Source organism: Sphaerodactylus townsendi, linkage group LG05 (assembly GCF_021028975.2).
Source record: "Sphaerodactylus townsendi isolate TG3544 linkage group LG05, MPM_Stown_v2.3, whole genome shotgun sequence".
NCBI classification, from domain to species: Eukaryota; Metazoa; Chordata; class Lepidosauria; order Squamata; family Sphaerodactylidae; genus Sphaerodactylus; species Sphaerodactylus townsendi.
Genome location: NC_059429.1, coordinates 4,470,852 through 4,490,601, shown reverse-complemented (window position 1 = coordinate 4,490,601; position 19,750 = coordinate 4,470,852). Strand labels below are relative to the sequence as shown.

The 19,750-nt window shown below is 47.2% G+C and overlaps 1 protein-coding gene across 2 annotated transcripts in view; it reads left to right on the top strand.

Annotated features, from left to right (window-relative positions):
- The first annotated feature begins 10,155 nt into the window (after nt 1–10,155).
- PIAS4 (protein inhibitor of activated STAT 4) overlaps nt 10,156–19,750 on the top strand; it is a 63,395-nt gene continuing 53,800 nt past the window's right edge. The window contains exon 1 of one of the 2 annotated variants that reach the window (XM_048497237.1): nt 10,156–10,252. In XM_048497237.1, the coding sequence (XP_048353194.1) occupies nt 10,226–10,252 (27 nt within the window). In that variant the 5' untranslated portion in view covers nt 10,156–10,225. Of the gene's footprint in view, nt 10,257–19,750 lie in introns of both variants that reach the window. The other variant, XM_048497238.1, reaches the window with a different exon arrangement.

Below are 19,750 nucleotides of genomic sequence, written 5' to 3'. Positions count from 1 at the left end.
CTGGTAACCCACAATTGGAAGGAATGGGTGGAGGTCAGGTCTACCAATTCTTCTTAATGTCAGGTACAACAACCCTCCAGTGAGCCGGTTGCCTGCAGTTGAAAGGAATAGGTAGACCAGGCCACCAGAGAGTTGATCTTCTAAGATGGGGAAGATGACCTATTGCAGTGGTGGCGAACCTTTGGCACTCCAGATGCCAATTGACCATGCTGGCAGGGGCTGATGGGAATTGTAGTCCATAACATCTGGAGTGCCAAAGGTTCGCCACCACAGACCTATTGGATTGGGTGGGGCACAATGAGTGGGGGCGCCATTTTCTGTAAATGCACAATCAAAACAGTTGCCTCAAGAGGCAGCGCCGATCACAAAATGTGAAGGAGCAAGGTTATACATAACTCAAATAGTACCTCTTCAACATTTCAAGTAGAAGATCTGCGGAGCAAAAGCCATACCTAGTACTGCCCATTTTCTAAATTCACTTGATAAGCACCTGGAAAGGTGGTGCCCACGGGCAACTTGTTAGGGAGGTCTAGTGTAGGTACAGGTTGCACAAGGCTTTTATTTCGGGAGTCGGGGGTTAAGCTCCCTTCTCAGCCTCTCTGGAAGGAAGATCTTGCATCTTGTTTCTAGCCCCTGCGCAGACTAATACACACACCTGAAGAACGCTAAGGCATGTCCGCCATTTCACACGCTCCGTTGACTGTCTTTCAAACCACTGAGAGCCTTATTCTGGTTCAGTGTTCCTCAAAGGACAAAAACCCCTTCAAAATAGCAAAAGTCTGACTACGGACAGAGGAAATGAATATCACATACAGCAGGTAATATTCAGTCATGTACAGTGGGAGCCAGGTGGGGGCTCTCCAGATGTGATCCTTGGGACCTATTTCCACCTGGATGGTTTTGAACAATGCTGGAGCCATTTCAACACATGAGATTCGTTAGATACACATCTAATCAGCATGCAAACGGAACGGAGTGTTTTCAGAAAGTGGGCGGTGTTAAGCCAGCCGGGTGGGGCTTGTGTCCAGCAAGGGTTCTGATTGGCCTTTGGAGATTTGGAGATTTGATCAGCTGTAGCAAACCCTGGTTTTGTCATGAGCAGATTCACACATAATGGATAGGAGGATCCTTGCAGCAATTTGCAGCCCCCTGGCTAAAAGTTTTCTTTCTACAACATGTACAAGACTGCCACATTCTCACATTAAGTTTTTAGTTCTCATCAACCTCTGAGTTTAGTTCTCATCAACCCAATGAGTTTACTGCAATTTAAAGTGACAGATAGCATTATCTCCGTGTTGTGTCATTTAAACAGTTAAAGGTCTGGCTTAAAATTAAAAATTATAAATGCCGTAACATTCTAAGGGATGTAGCCAACTTCACAATTTTTAATTCAGTACTGAATAATTGACTTTCCTTGGGTAAGGATGTTGACCGTTATAAGTAGCTGGAGTTGTTTTAATAGTTGTCTAATGAGTCATTAATAAATTAACCTGGCAGTTACATTAACAAATTGTTTTATGATTCAAGGCTCCATGGCTTAATTGCTTGGCTCGTTTGCAGCTAGTTAATGGCTTCTTTACTGTGTAGTTAATTGCTGAATTGGTTTGTTTACTTGATTGTTTATGTCAGATTTTCTTCTCTCCTTTAAAGAAAAACCAAAAGGTCAGTCACTTTTTACTGGCAAAGCATTTGGTCTAATTAAGTTTTACTTAACAGCCCCTTGATAGCTTCCTTATTTAACAGTGCCCATCTAAGCACGCCCTGCGCCGGAGTAGCCAGCCACGGGTCCAGTAAGGCATGGCTCGTCAGCTCCTTAAAGGGTTCCCCATATTTGCAGGGTAGGTGTATGTAAGATACTGTTACAGAACCTACACCTTCGCATACATATACTCAATACACGAGTCATAACAAAGTGAATTTCAAACCATGTTCAAACAATATCCCAATTTCTGTCCTTTAGTTCATTTTCATTTGTATGTATTTTTGCAGATGGGTTTGAAAAAGAATAGTGAAATAAAACCATATCCGGAGGTTTTATAGCACCTGAAAATTTAGCTTCATCTGTCGAATTTAAAGTTTCTAAAGAAGAAGAAGAAGAAGAAGAAGAAGAAGAAGAAGAAGAAGAAGAAGAAGAAGAAGAAGAAGAAGAGTTTGGATGTACATCCCCCCTTTCTCTCCTGCAGGAGACTCAAAGGGGCTGACAATCTCCTTGCCCTTCCCCCCTCACCACAAACACCCTGTGAGGTAGGTGGGGCTGAGAGAGCTCCGAGAAGCTGTGACTAGCCCAAGGTCACCCAGCTGGCGTGTGTGGGAGTGCACAGGCTAATCTGAATTCCCCAGAGAAGCCTCCACAGCTCAGGCGGCAGAGCTGGGAATCAAACCCGGTTCCTCCAGATTAGATACACGAGCTCTTAACCTCCTACGCCACTGCTGCTCCTAAAAGGGGGGGAATACATGGGGTATAATGGTGGTGTCAGGGGGATAGTATCTACGTGATTGATATGCATTTCTAACTCAATGTAACTGCTTAAAACATAGGTGTCAAATTCGCGGTCCTCCAGATGTTATGGACTACAGTTCCCATCATCCCCTGCCAGCATCATGCTGGCAAGGGATGGTGGGAACTGTAGTCCATAACATCTGGAGGGCCACGAATTTGACACCTGTGGCTTAAAACAACAAATCAATAGATAACTAACAGGTGGCCGCAATACTGGCTGTGCTTAGTTCTGGCAATGGAAGTCTAAATGCTTATTCCTGATGCTGTTTCACAATAAATAGAGAGTCTTCTTATTGAACGGTCCAAGGGCACAATACTTGGGCTCAAGGCGGATTACACGGAGTGAGTCCATACAATTGACAGAATGGAGTATTCAGTAAAATATACAACAATGTTGGTGGTTGTAGAACCAATCGGAAATCCGCCCCCCCCCAAAAACAGCCCTGAAGCAAAGCACGAGTCTTAACGTGACACATTTAAATGATACAAAAATTACATAGTAGGGTCCTAGTTTCAGTAGGCTAAACACAGCGGCACAGACCACAGTCCCTAATAGTCGAAGTAATGTTGTTGTGAATCATTGCTGACAGTGCGACTGAGTAGAAAAGCTCTCTTGAACAATTCGGTTTTGTACAGTTTGGGAGCGGGATAGTATAGAGCGGGAGCCGTCCTGACCTCTTCGGGCAGGCGGTTCTGTAAGGTGGAAGCCACAACAGAAAAGGTAGGTCTACAGGAAGGTGTTGCCCATTTGCAGGTTGGCGCCTACAGAAGACCTTCACTCATTTGAGCGAAGCTGTCATGGTCGTGCTTGGGGGGAGAGGCAATTACAAAGGGCTTTATACGTAAGACTCAATACCTTAAATCGAGCCTGATGGACAGCCAGTGGAGTGACCTTTAAGCGGGAGTAATAATAGCTCGTGATAATATACAAGCTGCAGTGTTCTGTACCAACTGGGATTTTTGAATTGATTTACAGGGGAGACGAATGCACAGTGCATTATTTATTTATGATTTATTTTATTTGTTAATCAAATTTAATATACCGCCCCATCCCCGAAGGATCTAGTCTGGATCCACGGCATGGATCCAGATAGACACATCAGCCGTAGCGAGATAAGGGGCCATCTTGTGGGCTAGGCTCAGTTGAGAGAAATGACCTCAACAGCAGTTGAGAGGGGCCAGCTAGTTCTGGTGGGATGGCAGAGACCTGCAGATGGCTTTCCAGGGGTCCGCGTTTGTAGCAGGCCGCCTGGAGAGCTCCGGCGGCTACAGATCTGTTCAGCAGTGGCGTAGGAGGTTAAGAGCTCGTGTATCTAATCTGGAGGAACCGGGTTTGATTCCCAGCTCTACTGCCTGAGCTGTGGAGGCTTATCTGGGGAATTCAGATTAGCCTGTCCACTCCCACACATGCCAGCTGGGTGACCTTGGGCTAGTCACAGCTTCTCAGAGCTCTCTGAGCCCCACCTACCTCACAGGGTGTTTGTTGTGAGGGGGGAAGGGCAAGGAAATTGGAAGCCCCTTTGAGTCTCCTGCAGGAGAGAAAGAGGGGATATAAACCCAAACTCCTCCTCCTCCTCCTTCTTCCGACACAACCCGGTTCACCTGCAGCTGCTTCTTCAGCTAGAAAGCTGGGTCCAATACACCCCAAGGCTCTTAACCAAGACTACAAGGGTCAGCCAAATACAGTATCAAAACTGGGAAGCAGAATGCCCTCTTACCAGCCAACGTGACTTCTGTCCTTTCAGAGTTCAGTTTCAGTTTGTTTGCTCTTAGCCAATGTGCCACGGCGACCAGGCGGTAGTTTAGGGCCTCTTACCACATTCCCAGAAGAGCTGGGTAAGGGTATCCCCATATTAATGACAGCAAACTCCAAATCCACAAATGGTTTGTCCTAAGACGTGCTGAGAACAATTTAGGTGTCTGGGGGACAGCACTTGTGCTGCCCAGTACACAGACCAGAAGATCAGACCCCCGTGCTGGCACCTGACGCTTTTGTTTACCTTGAGCCAATTTTGTTAATAAAATGTTCTTTACCACACACAAATGTTTGTTGTGTTTACACTTTCTCTCAAAGGGGAGGAGGGTATTAGCTACTTGAAGTCGTTACAGGCGACGCAAGGAAGAGACGAGACGCAGCGATATCATCCGGTGGAGAGAAGCCAGTGGCGATCTAGCGTGATCCGTGGATCTGGCTAATCTGCCGAGCTGGCGGTCCCTGGCACCTTTTATTAAGGGTTTGGGGAAGGCGGGAGAGCGGGAGGATGTTGCACAATACGTGACTCATAGGGGCTGCGGACGTGCGGGAGGAAACGTTCCTGTCTGGGCCTAATCCATACCTGGGGGTATGTACCTTTTGTCCCTTTGTCCGGGGCATCTTGTGACCCGTGAGTCATGGGGGTCTTGTGACAGGTGAGTGTGTGCGCCCAGAAGGCAACAGGTGGCGCAGGCATTCCTGTGCTCTGTCTGAAGCTCTGCTGGGTTCGCTGGCTCACCCCTACAGCTACTTCCCTCAGGCAGCAAAGAGCAGCCGCGAATGACCGCGGCGGCCATTGCTGCTGGGGAAGGGACAGCCTCCGGGACGCTGCCTCCTTCCCCAGCCTTGCGAGCTCCTTGGGGCTCGCGAAGCTTGGCAGCGCATGAAGCGCAGGCCAGGCAGGCTTCAGGGTGCCAAGCAATGACGCAGGGCGCCCTGACGTCACTGGGGGGAGGTGGGGCCGGGCGGCCTATTTAGGCCAAGGCCCGGCCTTCCCACCTCCCCATTTGCCTAGAATTGTGCCCTGTGGAAAACCCGCAGTTGGTTCCCACTCTGATGATACCTGGTTTCCAATAGCAACCTTTCGAGTCCGATCTGTGAGGAACCCTTTGAGCCAGTTCAGTGTGCAACCCCTGATACGTTCTTCTGCTTCCAAGCATCTCAAAAAGATGGTATGATCTACTGTGTCGAAGGCTGCAGACGGGGAGAGGCAGCATAAATATGTAACAAATAAAAATCTATTCTAAATCTAATTTAAAAATATAATTAAATAAATAAGTCCAAAAAGAGCCAAGAAGAAGAAGAGGAGTTTGGATTTATATCCCCCCCTTTCTCTCCTGCAGGAGACTCAAAGGAGCTGACAATCTCCTTGCCCTTCCCCCTCACAACAAACACCCTGTGAGGTAGGTGGGGCTCAGAGAGCTCCGAGAAGCTGTGACTAGCCCAAGGTCACCCAGCTGGCGTGTGTGGGAGTGCACAGGCTAATCTGAATTCCCCAGATAAACCTCCACAGCTCAGGCAGCAGAGCTGGGAATCAAACCCAGTTCCTCCAGATTAGATACATGAGCTCTTAACCTCCTATGCCACTGCTGCTGAGGCTGAGGTCATCGCCCAAAGCTAGCGGTGCCATCTCTGTTCCTATGGCAGACCTGATGCTAGACTGAAAGGGATCCAGAGATGAGTTGTCCAAGAAGACATGGAGTTTTATGTATTTGTTATTAAACTTGTTGTACCGCCCACCCCCAAAGGGCTCTGGGCGGCTTACAGGAGATAAAACCAATAAAAATAACTCACAATCGAATAACAAAAACTAAATTAAATAAATACAACATCAACAAACCAGAAGAGCCTAACATCAGATGGCAACCTGAAGTACCCTCCTATCCTCTTGGAAGGGGACTGGCTCAGCACAAAAGCAGCCGGTATGATGGCATGTGGGGGTTAGCGGGGGAGGCAATCAGCAACAAGGCCCCCCCCCAGCCCGTTTTACTGACCCTGCAGAACTCTCCAAGGTCCTGCAGGTTCTTGATGGCTGGAGGGACGGTGTTCCACCAGGCAGGGGACAGGGCCGTAAAAACCCTGGTCCGGATAGAGCCAATTGGCCATGCTGGCAGGGGATGATGGGAATTGTAGTCCATAACATCTGGAGTGCCAAAGGTTCGCCACCACTGGGATAGAGGCTAGTCACAACATTGCCACACAGTCACAAACCTTGTGGAAAGTATCACAACGAACCGTTTCCTCCTAAGACAATAAAGCCTCAGATTTTGGCGTCAACATTTGCTGAGCTACCTTAAACATTCGGGATGGTTGCGAACGAGCAGATGCCACAGTGGCATTTCTTTGACGTCATCGCTTCAGCTTCATCGGTCTTCCAATGGACTCCGCAGCATGATTCTGTCGACTTCCCTGCAATAACCAGACTCTTGGGTGCAGAAATCGGTTTATTGAACAGCATCACAGCGTACAGCCACACCACAATTCTTTGCTGGAACTAAGTTTCAATGCAGCATTTCTGGGTTCAGATCCCTTCCCTTCTAGCCCCCTCCCTCGGGAATCTCAGCAGGATGAAGTCACTACCAGCGTTCCCAAGCAAAGCAGAGTCTTCTAGGCTGTACCGGACCAGTTGGAGGCGGGAAGTTATTTTGTGCCTGGCCCACTCCAAAGTTTCATGGCAAGAACCAGGGAAGAGCTGACAAGTCAACCGATTTTCACAGGTCCTTGACAAGCATAATCTATCAGATTTGACACGAGTCCACCACCAGCATCATTCTAGATGTCTCCTCCCCAGGTCATTTATATTACCTATTAGTTACTTGTAAAGTGTGCCAAATTGTTGGCTATTAAACTTATCAGACTATCATATCTCCAGAACACATATATCTGCACTTTAAATTCAATTCATGCAACAATTGATTACAAGACAACCTTCTCTCAAGTCCATAATCATGTAATTGTTAAACCAACAATGTCCATAATCTTGTAAATATTATTGCATCAATGTCACCCGCTGTGACTGTGATAAAAGTTCATAACAATTAATGAAAATCCTGGATCGGTGCCTTACTTATAGATACCGTCCCGATTCAAGGGCAGTCAAATTTCTCATCATTTTCAGTTGTATGTATTTCAATCCGCTCCGTTGTGCTTCCCAAATGCTTCGCACTGATTATCATGTTTTTGCCTCCCTTCTTCAAGGGAAGTGTTAATGCACTTGATAAGGAACCCTCAACAGATGATTCTGTACATAACAATCCTTATATCATCTTAATATCGCCATAAATGAAGGTTTCTACAACATAAACAATATACAGAGCAGGTTAAGAGCAGGTGTACTCTAATCTGGAAGAACTGGGCTTGATTCTTTGCTCTGCCCCTTGAGCTGTGGAGGCTTATCTGGGGAATTCAAATAAGCCTGTGCACACGCCAGCTGGATGGCCTTGGGCCTGTCACAGTTCTTCGGAGCTCTCTCAGCCCCACCTACCTCACAGGGTGTTTGTTGTGAGGGGGGAAGGGAAAAGAGTTTGTCAGCCCCTTTGAGTCTCCTACAGGAGAGGAAGGGAGGTATAAATCCAACTCTTCTTCTTCTAATTTCTAAAGAGAGAGATTTGGGAGCTTAAGATGACCTACTGCCTGTATCCTAAAATGGGTCTTGCCAATTTTGACTGAAAGTCCAAGAGAAAGAAGCAGGGAAGCCCAAAAGTAGGAAATGGTGGAAATTGCCACCTCTGCCATTCTTTTGCAACGTTTGTTTTTTCTGAGGTAAAGTGCTGATGAATGGGGAAGCTCCATTTAGCTGCGTCCGCCAGTAGCCAGCATTTCATCACCTCTTCAGTTCCCAAGCAAGGCATGAAAGTCATTTCGCCATCCTGCTGGAGGCTTGCCAGTGTCGAGGTGGGTCCACCATGCCAACAATGGGGCACGTGCACCGAAAGGTTAAAGTGATTCCACTCTTCGCCAGGCATGCAAAGGTTCTCTAGAACCAGTACAAATGCCTTAAAATAGGTAAGAACCATGAAATGTCTCCTTTCTTATAGATAACAACTCTTGAAAGGGCAATCCAGTAGACCAGTGATGGCGAACCTATGGCACAAGTGCCAGAGGTGGCACTCAGAGCCCTCTCTGTGGGCATGCGCAAACAGAGTGCCACCCCCCAACATCTAGGCTGGCCTGGGCCGCTGAGCTCGATTATTGGCATTAAACCTAAGACCTAGTTTTGGGGAAGCAGTGTAGGTAACCCTGTTAAGCGCTGTTAAACGCCACTGATTTTCATGCAAAGAACTGAAGCATGATCCTTTACCTGGGAGTAAGCTCGGTTGCTGGCAATGGGGCTTGCTTCTGAGTAAACCATCCTAGAGTCGTGATTCACCCATTGGAAGAGTTGCACAGTTGCTTCAAAGCAAAGCCACCGACTACCACCAAGCTTACTCCTGAGTAACGCACGCCTTGGAGCCAACTGTTTTTTCTACACAAAAACCTCAGTCTTCAGGTGAAATTACCGTGTTGGCACTTTGAGATAAATAAGTGGGTTTTGGGTTGCAATTTGGGCACTTGGTCTCAAAAAGGTTCACTATCACTGCAGTAGACTGTACAAAACAATTAATAAAGAGAAAGAAAAAGTTGGTATTCCCTCTGTTTGTAATTTTCTAAATTTCCTTCCAAGTATAAAAAAACTCCCAAATCAAAACCAGCCTCTTACAATCCCTGGGCATCGCAATTATTCATACAAAATGAAACTTGGCCCAATGATGTGCTTAAAGCATTGTACATAGGGCATGCACCAGACAACATGAAATATAACACTCTGTACCATAATGTGCTTTACAAAACAACACATTGGGCAATCTAACCTCCGGATAGGTTACGATTTCAGGAAACCTTTTTCAAGCCCAACTCCTGAATAATAAAAAAAAGTTTAAGAATACAGCCCCCACCCCCCTTCCTTGCATAAAGCAAGTAAATAATACCCCTTCAGCTCCTATTGTAGAGTTGCCAAACTCCAGGAGGCTCATCCATAAATGAATGGGGTAGGCACACCTGGAAAGTGAAGCCAATGCCCCACTGCAACAAATGCGTCCAAGGTATAGCAACACCTGTGAGTCTTTATCCACAATAGTCTTTTAAACAATTTAACTCCTTGTCTTTCTTTTACAGGCAATATATCAAGATCCCTCAGCCCAGAAGTCGGGATAAATACGAAATAACCAAACAAGGCTATTCCCATCCTATTGTAGGGTTGCCAATCTCCAGGTGGAGCCTGCAGTTCTCCTGGAACTGCAGCAGATCCCAGACTATAGGGGGCCTGTATGGCACATAATAACTCGTCTGCTGGAGGTCTCTCCCCTTCCTAGACTCCGCCCTCAGATCTCCAGGGATTCCCCAACCCAGAGTTGGCAACCTTGTGTGTTGCTTGCCCTCCCCTAGGTAGAGGTAGACTGCTCCTGAGCAGTGAGGCTGCACACACGCCTCTCCGCACTGTCTCTGTGCTGAACCAGTCGCTATTGACTGAACATGGCCCTCGTGCCGCGCCCCGCCCTGTAAGGAGCGCGTGTCCCTTTAAGGCCTCGAAGGGGGGAGGGGCTCCTGACTCAAAGACGTCGCACGCGCCGCCCTCTCTGACGATCGGCTGGAAACCTCTTCGCCTTTTTGCGCTTGCGTCACCTTTTGAGCGACGGGTGGGAAGAAATCTGGAAAGCCGGCTCGCTTCCTCAATCCTGTGCGCATGCGTCTCTTTGCCGCCTACATTTGGGCCACCCCCCCGCCGCGGCGCGCATGTGCCTCAGTTCCATCGTGGCCTCGCCCCGAGCCAGAGTGCGCATGCGCTCGCCGGTGATCTTTGCCATTGGTTGCCAGTGCGGCCCCTGAGGCTCCGCCCCTCGGCTTGTCACGTGGCGGCGGCGGCTCGTCTCTTCCCTCCCTCCCTCCCTCCCTCCCTCCACCTGTCCCCGGCGCGTTGGACGCTGGAAGCCAAGATGGCGGCGGAGCTGGTGGAGGCGAAAGTGAGTGAGTGAAAGACGGGCAGGGAGAAGGAAGCGGCGCCCCGCTCCGCCCTTAGCGGGGGAATGGGGGTCCCCAGTGGGTGTCTGAAGGGGCCCCCCTCACCTGAGGCGAGGGGGCGTGGCTAAAAGGAGGGCGCCCCCTCCCTGCTACCTCAGGCCCCGCCCCCTGACCCGAGTTGGGGGGAGGGAGGCCCCGCGGCCCTCACTGACCCCCCTCCCTGGGAATCCCTTAGCAGCCCCCTCCTCATCTCCCTCGTTCCCATCATCAGATCTGTCACGAGTGTAGGAGCATCATGCTCTGCATCCCCCTCCTGCCCTTTATCACTTTGGGGGATGCCCCCCCCTCCAAAAAAGGAAGTTTCCTCTCCTTCTGGTGGAGCTTTTAATGATGTGCTACTTTTCTCTGTACTCCCCCCTGTTAAGTGCCCCTCCCTGTTTCCAAGGACACCTCCAGCCCCCTCCCCCCAAGGGGTCCCGTTCTGATTACATCTGCCATGCCTGCTCTCTCTCTCGAGGAGACCCATTCGGATGTGGTGCTGGCTGCCTCTGCAGGCTTGCTGTTTGCTTCTTTTCTCAAACGTCTGCGTAATATGCCCGTTTCCACCTTCCTTCTGCACCCTGTGATTGTCACAATTGTGAATGATAGGCATGTCTGAATAGTTAACGTTTTGGACCGTAGTTTGGAATGTTATGAGCCACCCCGAGCCCAAAAGGGAAGGGGTATTAAATCTAATAAACTGAACTAAACCTCTCTTTATATTTGGCATGATGAATTCCATTGAATTTCCAGTTAACAGAACAGCAGAAAGGTTTGTGCCCAGTTGAAACTGATGCTTTTTTTTTTAAATGACAGCTAAGCCAGGAGCAAAATGTAGCTGCTCAGTGGCATGTGTTTCAAGCAAGATTTATAACCATTGTTGCTTGCGTTGGCTTTAATGTCAAGCTGGAGCAATGCTGGATTTGTTGGTGTGTAGATTATTCTGCTGTCAACCGGGGAGCCCTCTAGTTAGAATGCTAACTTATGTTGCTGTAAATGTTTAAAGGTTTTTCAAGGGCTGGAAAACTATACATTCTCGGATCATCTTTTCATGTGGAATGTATATTTTTTCCAGTGTTTTCCGTACCATTTGCAGTTTGCACACAAGATTGATGTTGGCACATGGGTTAACTTTTCTTCACAAAAACAAGTAGCAGTGCTGATAATACATGAAGATATGTGTATGGGCTAGATAGCTAGCATTTCAATGGCAATTTAAATGACAGTGTTATGAAGCAAAATGCTTATCTTTAAGACCCAGGTGGTGGTGGTCTTAACAAGGTAAGGCCAACTTGCTGAATCCCTATGTCAGCAATATGGCGAAAATGATACTGGGTCTTTCTCACAGGGTTGTTGTAAGGGGTTGCTTCAAGATAATGTAAGTGGCGTTCTTGGATCATGTCATGATGATTCTTCATGTAGTGGCCAATTCAGAGGTGCTTTGAGCTCACTTGGGGTCCCTAAGTTCTGATAACTTGGTGCTGTTAACCTCGCCCCCCTCTGCAAAAAGGACAGTCATAAACCCATCCTGCCTTAGTAAAGATTCTGGAGACAGTATGTGAAATGCTTTCAACCAAAGGGATCCATTTCCTTTGTACGATTGAACTGGTTTTCCATTCTCAGCTCAAAGTGCGCTGGGCTCTCATCCTAGAGGGGCCAAACCTTAGAGCAAGGCCACATTGTGTCTACAAAGAACCTGGGTCAATGGCAACGGTCAATTTATAACAAACTGTGTGAGAGATTCTGTGCCAAGTATTATCAAATAGAAGTTCTCTGTCCAAAGTAATACAGGCTAATTCAGGGGTCTGCAACCTGCGGCTCTCCAGATGTTCATGGACTACAAATCCCATCAGATGGGAATTGTAGTCCACGAACATCTGGAGAGCTGCAGGTTGCAGACCCTTGGGCTAATGCATATGGTGACATAATGATTTAAAACTAGAGCTGATCCTGAGTAATATCCCCTGATTCCCTACTTCGTGATGTAGTAGTTAAGAGTGACGGACTCTAATCTGGAGAGCCCACTCCTTCGCGAGAGGCCTGCTGGGTAGCTTTGGGCCAGTCACAGTTATCTTAGAATTTTCTCAGCCACACTTACCTCACAAGAAGGAAGGAAGATGATTGTAAGCCGCTTGGAGACGCCCTGCCGTAGAGAAAAGCGGGATATAGAAACCAACTCTTCTCATACATCCACCTTCAGGAGTAAGTGCAGCTACATTTAATGGCACTTACTCTTGTGAAAGTACACAGAAGATCTATCTCCAGAATCCAAAGTCTATCAGAGATGGCTGAATGGGATCTCTGTGTTCAGTGGCAGTCTGCTAGATGTCTGAGATGGAGAATGGGGAGGGCACTTCCTTTAATTGCTTTTTTTTTTGCCTGCAAGTTGGGGGTGTTCCTGGCTGTCCACTGTTGGAAGCAGGAATAGATGGACTTTTGTTTTGGTCTGATGCTTGTACCTCGTGCCGTTCATATGCACTCATGTTTCAGACTTGCATGAGAGATGCTCACTAGGAAAGGGAAACCAGACAAGCCCCGATGAGTTCTTTTTTACCCCCTGTAATGGTCAGCTGTCCTAACCTGGAATGCCCTGTCTCATCAGATACTGTAAACAACACAGGCTAGAACTTGGATGGGAGACCACCAGAGAAAGTCAGGTTTGTGACACACAGGGAGGCCATGACAAACCACCTCTGAATGTCTCTTGCCTAGAAAACCCTACAGAGTCACTATAAATTGGCTGTGACTGGACCGCATTTTGTACCTACTGGTGTTCCATTGTTGAAAGTGGCACTCTGTTCACAGCAGTCCTTCAGACAAGGTGCGTGCGACGTTTCTCATCAGCTTTGTATGGCAGGCCAGCTTTGTTCAAGCCTCACTGGCCCTCTTTTGTGTCCGTGCTTTTCTTTTGATGGACGTGGCTCCTGCCTACTACCTCTGTATTCCTGTGCTATTCTTTTTTTTTTATCATTTAGCCTTTATTTGGCATTAACAGTATAAAATCACATCTAAATCGCATCAAAATACAAACTTGCAACATATAACAAATTAAGTTGATTCATACATACTGTTGCTTGTGGGATATTTCCAGCAGAAAGTTCGCAGCCATTTCACAGAATGTAGCATCAGAATTATTTAATAAGAACAATAGTCTGCTTAGTTCATCCAGCTCGCTAGGTATCATAGAAAGCAACTTAGAATATTTGACTCTAATACTTGCCGATTTAGGACAACGGAATAATTGGTGAGTTAATGTTTCTAATTGATTTGCACCACATGAACACACCCTTTTGCACATTTCTAGATTGTTATATCTACCTCGTAGTATGGCAGAAGGGAAAACATTGAAGCGAGCGTGTGCTATTCTGATCTTGGTGCTTGTGTGCGTGTCCACACAGACAACCATGAAGCATTGGTGAGATTTTTGGGAAACCGTTTCAGTAGTTAAGTATCTCCAGGCGATTGTCGCACTTTGCAAGCTTTCTGCGTGGTAAGCCGTGAAGGTGCGACCTGTTGTTGTTGTTGTTGTTGATGATGTTGTTGTTGTTAGATAACAGCAGAGGAAGTTTTTAGAAATGTTTCATGATTTCAGCATAATCATATTTTCACAAAATACACTTTATTTTTTTTAACACCGTGCTTGGAAATCGGTCAATTGATAGCTGTCTTTTGCAGCTCTGTGACAGCAGTCTGGACTCAGGAAGCTGCCCGGATCAGACCTAAGGACCATTAAAACCAGTCCTGTCCATTCAGTATTGTCTGTTCAGGCTGGCCGGTCTCCGGAGCTAAGGTCTTCTGCATCTCCAGTTAAAAAGGTCTTGTAGTAGGGCCCAGGGGTCTGCAACCTGCGGCTCTCCAGATGTTCATGGACTACAATTCCCATCAGACCTTAGTTGGCCATGCTGGCAGTTTGCCATCCTGGTTCCTTGGACTGCCTGCATTCAGATGACCCAGCTAACTGAGGCTGGTCAAACCATGAACTTGCCGTGATGTCTGAACGCAGCCACTATATTGTCATAACAGCCCTCTTTTATTGTCCCAGGTTTGCAGATGGCCAGGGGTGGGTGGGGCTAATACCAGGAAGAGGGTGGCACTTAACTTGACGTCAACATGTGTGTCCGTGGCAGTTGAGAACCTGGATGATGGCTCATTCTCTTGACCACCCAGTCTCACCAGCCATTCCTACAGAATTAGGGAGCATACTTTTTTTGCATGGGTCACCATTGCTTTGCGTGATTCTGTTTTAGAATTCTATCTGCTGGGTAGCTTAGTCCCATCTCCTGGATGGAGGAGTCCATCTTGTTGGGGTGTTCCCCGCGCTTGATCCGAGGGGCAGGAAAGATACCTTGGTCACTTCCTGTCTGGTGTTGGCGCCAAAAGTCCCAGTATCTTTCCTGCCTCGTCAGAGGCATCAAGCGTGGGGAACACCCCAACAAGATGGACTCCTACCACCCAGGAGAAGACCCCTTCACAGTAAGTATCCAATGGGTCGTTCTCTTGACCACCAAGTCTCACCAGCTATTCCTACAGACTTAGGGGGCATACATTTTTTGCATGGGTCACCATTGCTTTGCGTGATACTGTTTTAGAATTCTATCTGCTGGGTAGCTTAGTCCCATCTCCAGCCCCCACCCCACCCCCCGGTGAAATTTGAATTTTTATTATTTCTGTGTCTAAACTGCCTTAGGTTCATTTTGATGGGAAGCCAGTATAAAATATTTTCAATCAATTAAATGTTTAAGAGAGTAAATCAAGTTTTTGTGATTGCTTCAGAAAGTACCATCTGTTAAGGGGGGGCGGGGGCGGGCCAGCCCTTTTACAATCAAACAGCCAAATGACTTCAATGTTTTGAGCAAGAGCTCAACAAACAGCCAATAAGGTTGCCCGTTTTTGTAGTTGTAACTGTTCAGCTTCACTTTACAGTTAATTAACATGTCGATGAATTTTCAGTAAAAGTTTCTGCACTCTAAACACTTATTGCTACAAGCCCTTTATTTGGATGTGTACCACCCAAGGTCCCACAGTAAGTAATACTGTGTAATACAGGAGGACCCCAGGTTTTAGCTCCCTGGCAGAAATTTGTGCGTGGTTTGCAATTGGCAACTGTTCCTCACTATCATTTCCTTTTCCATAAGTAATCTCTAAGAAGCCCTTTGATCCCTTAAAAATCTTAACCTGCCAATCACTCTGTATGCTCGTTATGCAGCTACACGTCCAGTATACCTCCACTAAAGGATATTATTTGTTAAAGAGCTCTCATCTAGGTAGCTATGATAGAGGGACTAATATTTTGACTAATAAAATGGCCAGAAGTACATGGCACTTGACAGGCTTTTGAAGTGCAACTTAAAAATAGTTTAATCGGTCTTTTTGTGGGATTTAAAAGTCCGATTAGCAAAGCTTCACAACAAGAGAGTAGTAACAGAATAACAGAATTGAGGAACTCAAAATGGTTGTCTTCGACTGATATGTTATAATTCCAGATTATCAAGGTGGTTCACGGTCAAGTGTTTCAAACTTTTATTTTCTCCTGAAAGTGATTTATCTCAGCAGTCGTTGGTTTGTTTCTTAAACTTACACTTCTTTTACACTTTGTTAAAACTTTTTTTTCGCGGTGGTTCTTTAGCTGTATGAGTTGGGAACATTCATGCACTTCACCGGTTTGAGAGACGAACTGGCCTGGGATCATTTGTTTCATGAGAATTATTTGCCATTAAGCTCTTAGAAATAATTTCCCCTAGATAACCAGTTATGGATCCTGTCCTGATCCCCAAAACCTAAAGCGTGTTCCTTTTCTCTCCTGGGGAGAATCCTCCAACAGGCAGATTACAGCTCCCACAGCTGTTTGCAAGTTGGGTCTGTTAGTTGCTTTCTCAGCCCAGGGTTCAGTTTCCGCCTGTCAGTTTTCTAACTTCTAAGCAGCAGTGGCGTAGTGGTTAAGAGCAGGTGTACTCTAATCTGGAGGAACCGGGTTTGATTCCCAGCTCTGCCGCCTGAGCTGTGGAGGCTTGTCTGGGGAATTCAGATTAGCCTGTGCACTCCCACACATGCCAGCTGGGTGACCTTGGGCTAGTCACAGCTCAATGGAGCTCTCTCAGCCCCACCTACTTCACAGTGTTGTGTGTTTTGGACAGCAGCTTTGTGTACAACCTCTATTCTCAGTAATATAGGAACGGAACCTTCTTCCAGTTTTTCAGGAATAAGGACCTTTTTGTCATAAAGGGGAGATCTTGATCGCCACAAATACAATGTAAAGCCTGACCTTCAGTTGTGCTTTTGAGAGGGAGGGTCTCATTACTGAAGTAAGGGACCCTCATTTCCAATCGGTCAGTCTTTTATTGCAGTCATAGGCCAGCGTAAGATAAGATACGAAGAAGCAACACGATATAATATATTAAAACAGTAAATATGTATCTAAAGGAATTTGCTGGAAAAAAATGGGAACACAAGAAAGGTATAGGAACATAAAGGAAAAGAATGGAAATACTAAAGGGAAATAAAAAGCTTAAAAACTCTGAAACTAGCTGATAAAAGGTTGGGAAATTGAGGGACCCTCATCTCCAAATAATATGGGGGGGGGGCTCCTCCCCTTACTCTACCAGGTTAAGCGTAGGAGGTTAAGAGCTCGTGTATCTAATCTGGAGGAACCGGGTTTGATTCCCTGCTCTGCCGCCTGAGCTGTGGAGGCTTCTCTGGGGAATACCGATTAGCCTGTCCACTCCCACACATGCCAGCTGGGTGACCCTGGGCTAGTCACAGCTCAATGGAGCTCTCTCAGCCCCACCTACTTCACAGGGTGTTTGTTGTGAGGGGGGAAGGGTTTGTTGTGAGGGAGGGAAGAGTTTGTAAGCCCTTTGAGTCTCCAAACAGGAGAGAAAGGGGGGATATAACTCCAACTCTTCTTCTTACTCTCAGAATTCTGTTCGAACTCCCTGTCAAACACAGGGGCTCTGTGGCTGGAACCACTCCTCAGATTGCAGCTGTCTATTACAGTTGCGAACTCTTGAGCTGAGCTGAGCAGTGAGCAAGCCTGGCCTGCGGATGTTTGTGGGGTGCAGTGACCCTCTCTGCAAGACTTGCCTTCTCTAGGTTCTCTGGAATGATCCCTTTTGGCCCAGGTGAGGGCGGGTGGGAGGGGGGCACAAAGGCAGATTCTCCACCCCAACATTCCTTCAGTCGAGGCTTCAGAACCCCCCATGCTCTTGATCGTTTTTAGCACTTGTTCAGGGAATTCATTTTCAAAGGGTTTTGTGCTACATCTCCTTAGCCCCTGCACCCGCCATGCAGAGTGTGGTGGTGGTATCCATCCCCAGATGGCATTTAGGGGTGGACTGAGTTCGAGAAGTGATCATGTTTGATCTGGGGACATCCCAACTGGACCAGTGTGGCTACACAGGTGGCAACCTGAGAAAGGGCTTTCTTGGCCAAAGCACAAAAAACATTGGAGAACTCTCCCTGGGGAGAGCCATCTGCCTCCCTCTATTGGTGTCTTCTGCTAGTGCAGGGGTCTGCAACCTGCGGCTCTCCAGATGTTCATGGACTACAATTCCCATCAGCCCCTGCCAGCATGGCCAATTGGCTGATGGGATTTGTAGTCCATGAACATCTGGAGAGCTGCAGGTTGCAGACCCATGTGCTAGTGGGTGAATAGAAGAAGAAGAGAAGAGTTTGGATTTATATCCCCCCTTTCTCTCCTGCAGGAGACTCAAAGGGGCTGACAATCTCCTTGCCCTTCCCCCCTCATAACAAACACCCTGTGAAGTAGGTGGGGCTGAGAGAGCTCCGAGAAGCTGTGACTAGCCCAAGGTCACCCAGCTGGAGTTTGTGTGGGAGTGCGCAGGCTAATCTGAATTCCCCAGATAAGCCTCCGCAGCTCAGGCGGCAGAGCTGGGAATCAAACCCGGTTCCTCCAGATTAGATACATGAGCTCTTAACCTCCTATGCCACTGCTGCTCCTTTTTTGTTTTGTTTGGCATACCCTGAAAACAGTTCCTGACCCTCCTGTCTGGTTCTGGTGTGTTTATGTTATTTGTATTGTTTTGTATTGTGTGTATATTGAGTCATTTTATCGTTTTAAACGCTGCTGTGACGTTTAATGGTTCAGATGTTTTAATGTTTCCATGTTTGCCTCCTCGGGGACCTTGGTGTGACGGACAGAAGGCTGTCCTGCTCCCGAAAGGAAAATCAGCCGCTCAGATGAGCCCATGGGAGTCCCGCTCCAGCATCTAAACAACTGCAAGAAAGGGGATGAGAGGCTGGAGGGAACACAGGAGGAGAAGGAGTTGAGGACTGCCTCAAGGAGCGAGAATGACCGCTTGGGTGTGGCTCAGGAAAAAGAGCAGACAGAATGAAGGGTGACTCTGTGTGGCTGAGTGGTTGAGCTATACTTCTGGGAGAGGAGAGCAGACGGCTCAACTGTTACATCTGCCTCGCGGATTGAGCAGATCTTGGACAACTTCGTCTGACTCTGGCGAAAGGGCAGGCTGGTGTGGGTGGAATCCTGTGTGCCACTTTTCCACTTTGTTGACCTGGAGATGGGGGCTGCTGGTTTGTTCCATTAAAACCAACCTGTTAATAAATTTTTTTTAGTCATTTATATATTAACGCAGCCTCAGTGATCTCAGAAATCTCCAGTCACATCATAAAGTTTGCCTCGCAACAACAAGCCCAAAGCTTAGACCGGTGATGGCTAACCTTTAAGGCTCGGCATGTCAAAAATGTCTAACTCAGTGATAGCGAACCTTTTCGAGCCCAAATTGCAACCCCAAACCCACTTATTTATCACAAAGTGCCAACACAGCAATTTAACCTGAATACAGAGGTTTTAGTTTAGAAAAAATGGTTGGCTCCGAGGCATGCATTACTCGGGAATAAGCTTGGTGGTAGTCGGTGGATTTGCTTTGAAGCAACCGTGCAACTCTTCAAACGGGTGAATCACGACCCTAGAAGGGTTTACTCAGAAGCAAGCCCCATTGCCAGCAACCAAGCTTACTCCCAGGTAAAGGATCGCGCTTTAGTTCTTCACATGAAAATCGGGGATTTAACAGCGCTTAACAGGGTTACCTACACTGCTTCCCCAAAACTAGGTCTTAGGTATAATGTTAATAATCTAGCTCAGTGGCCCAGGTCAGCCTAGATGTGTGTGGGGGGGGGGCATTTCCCCCCCACATGACAAACTCTGTTTGTGCGTGCCCACAGAGAGGGCTCTGAGTGCCACCTCTGGCACCCGTGCCATAGGTTCGCTACCACTGGTCTAACTTGATTCCACTGATGTCTCTCTCTCTCTCTCTCTCTCTCTCTCTCCCACACCCCCAGAGCAAAAGAGAAACAATTATTTACACATTTATTTATTTTTTAACAATGCAGTCCAACTACGTGTGGGGCTGTGCATTCCATAAAAATGTGACATAATTACAAAAAGGACTCAAACCCAAACAGGGAGAATAGTTGTTGTTGGGGGC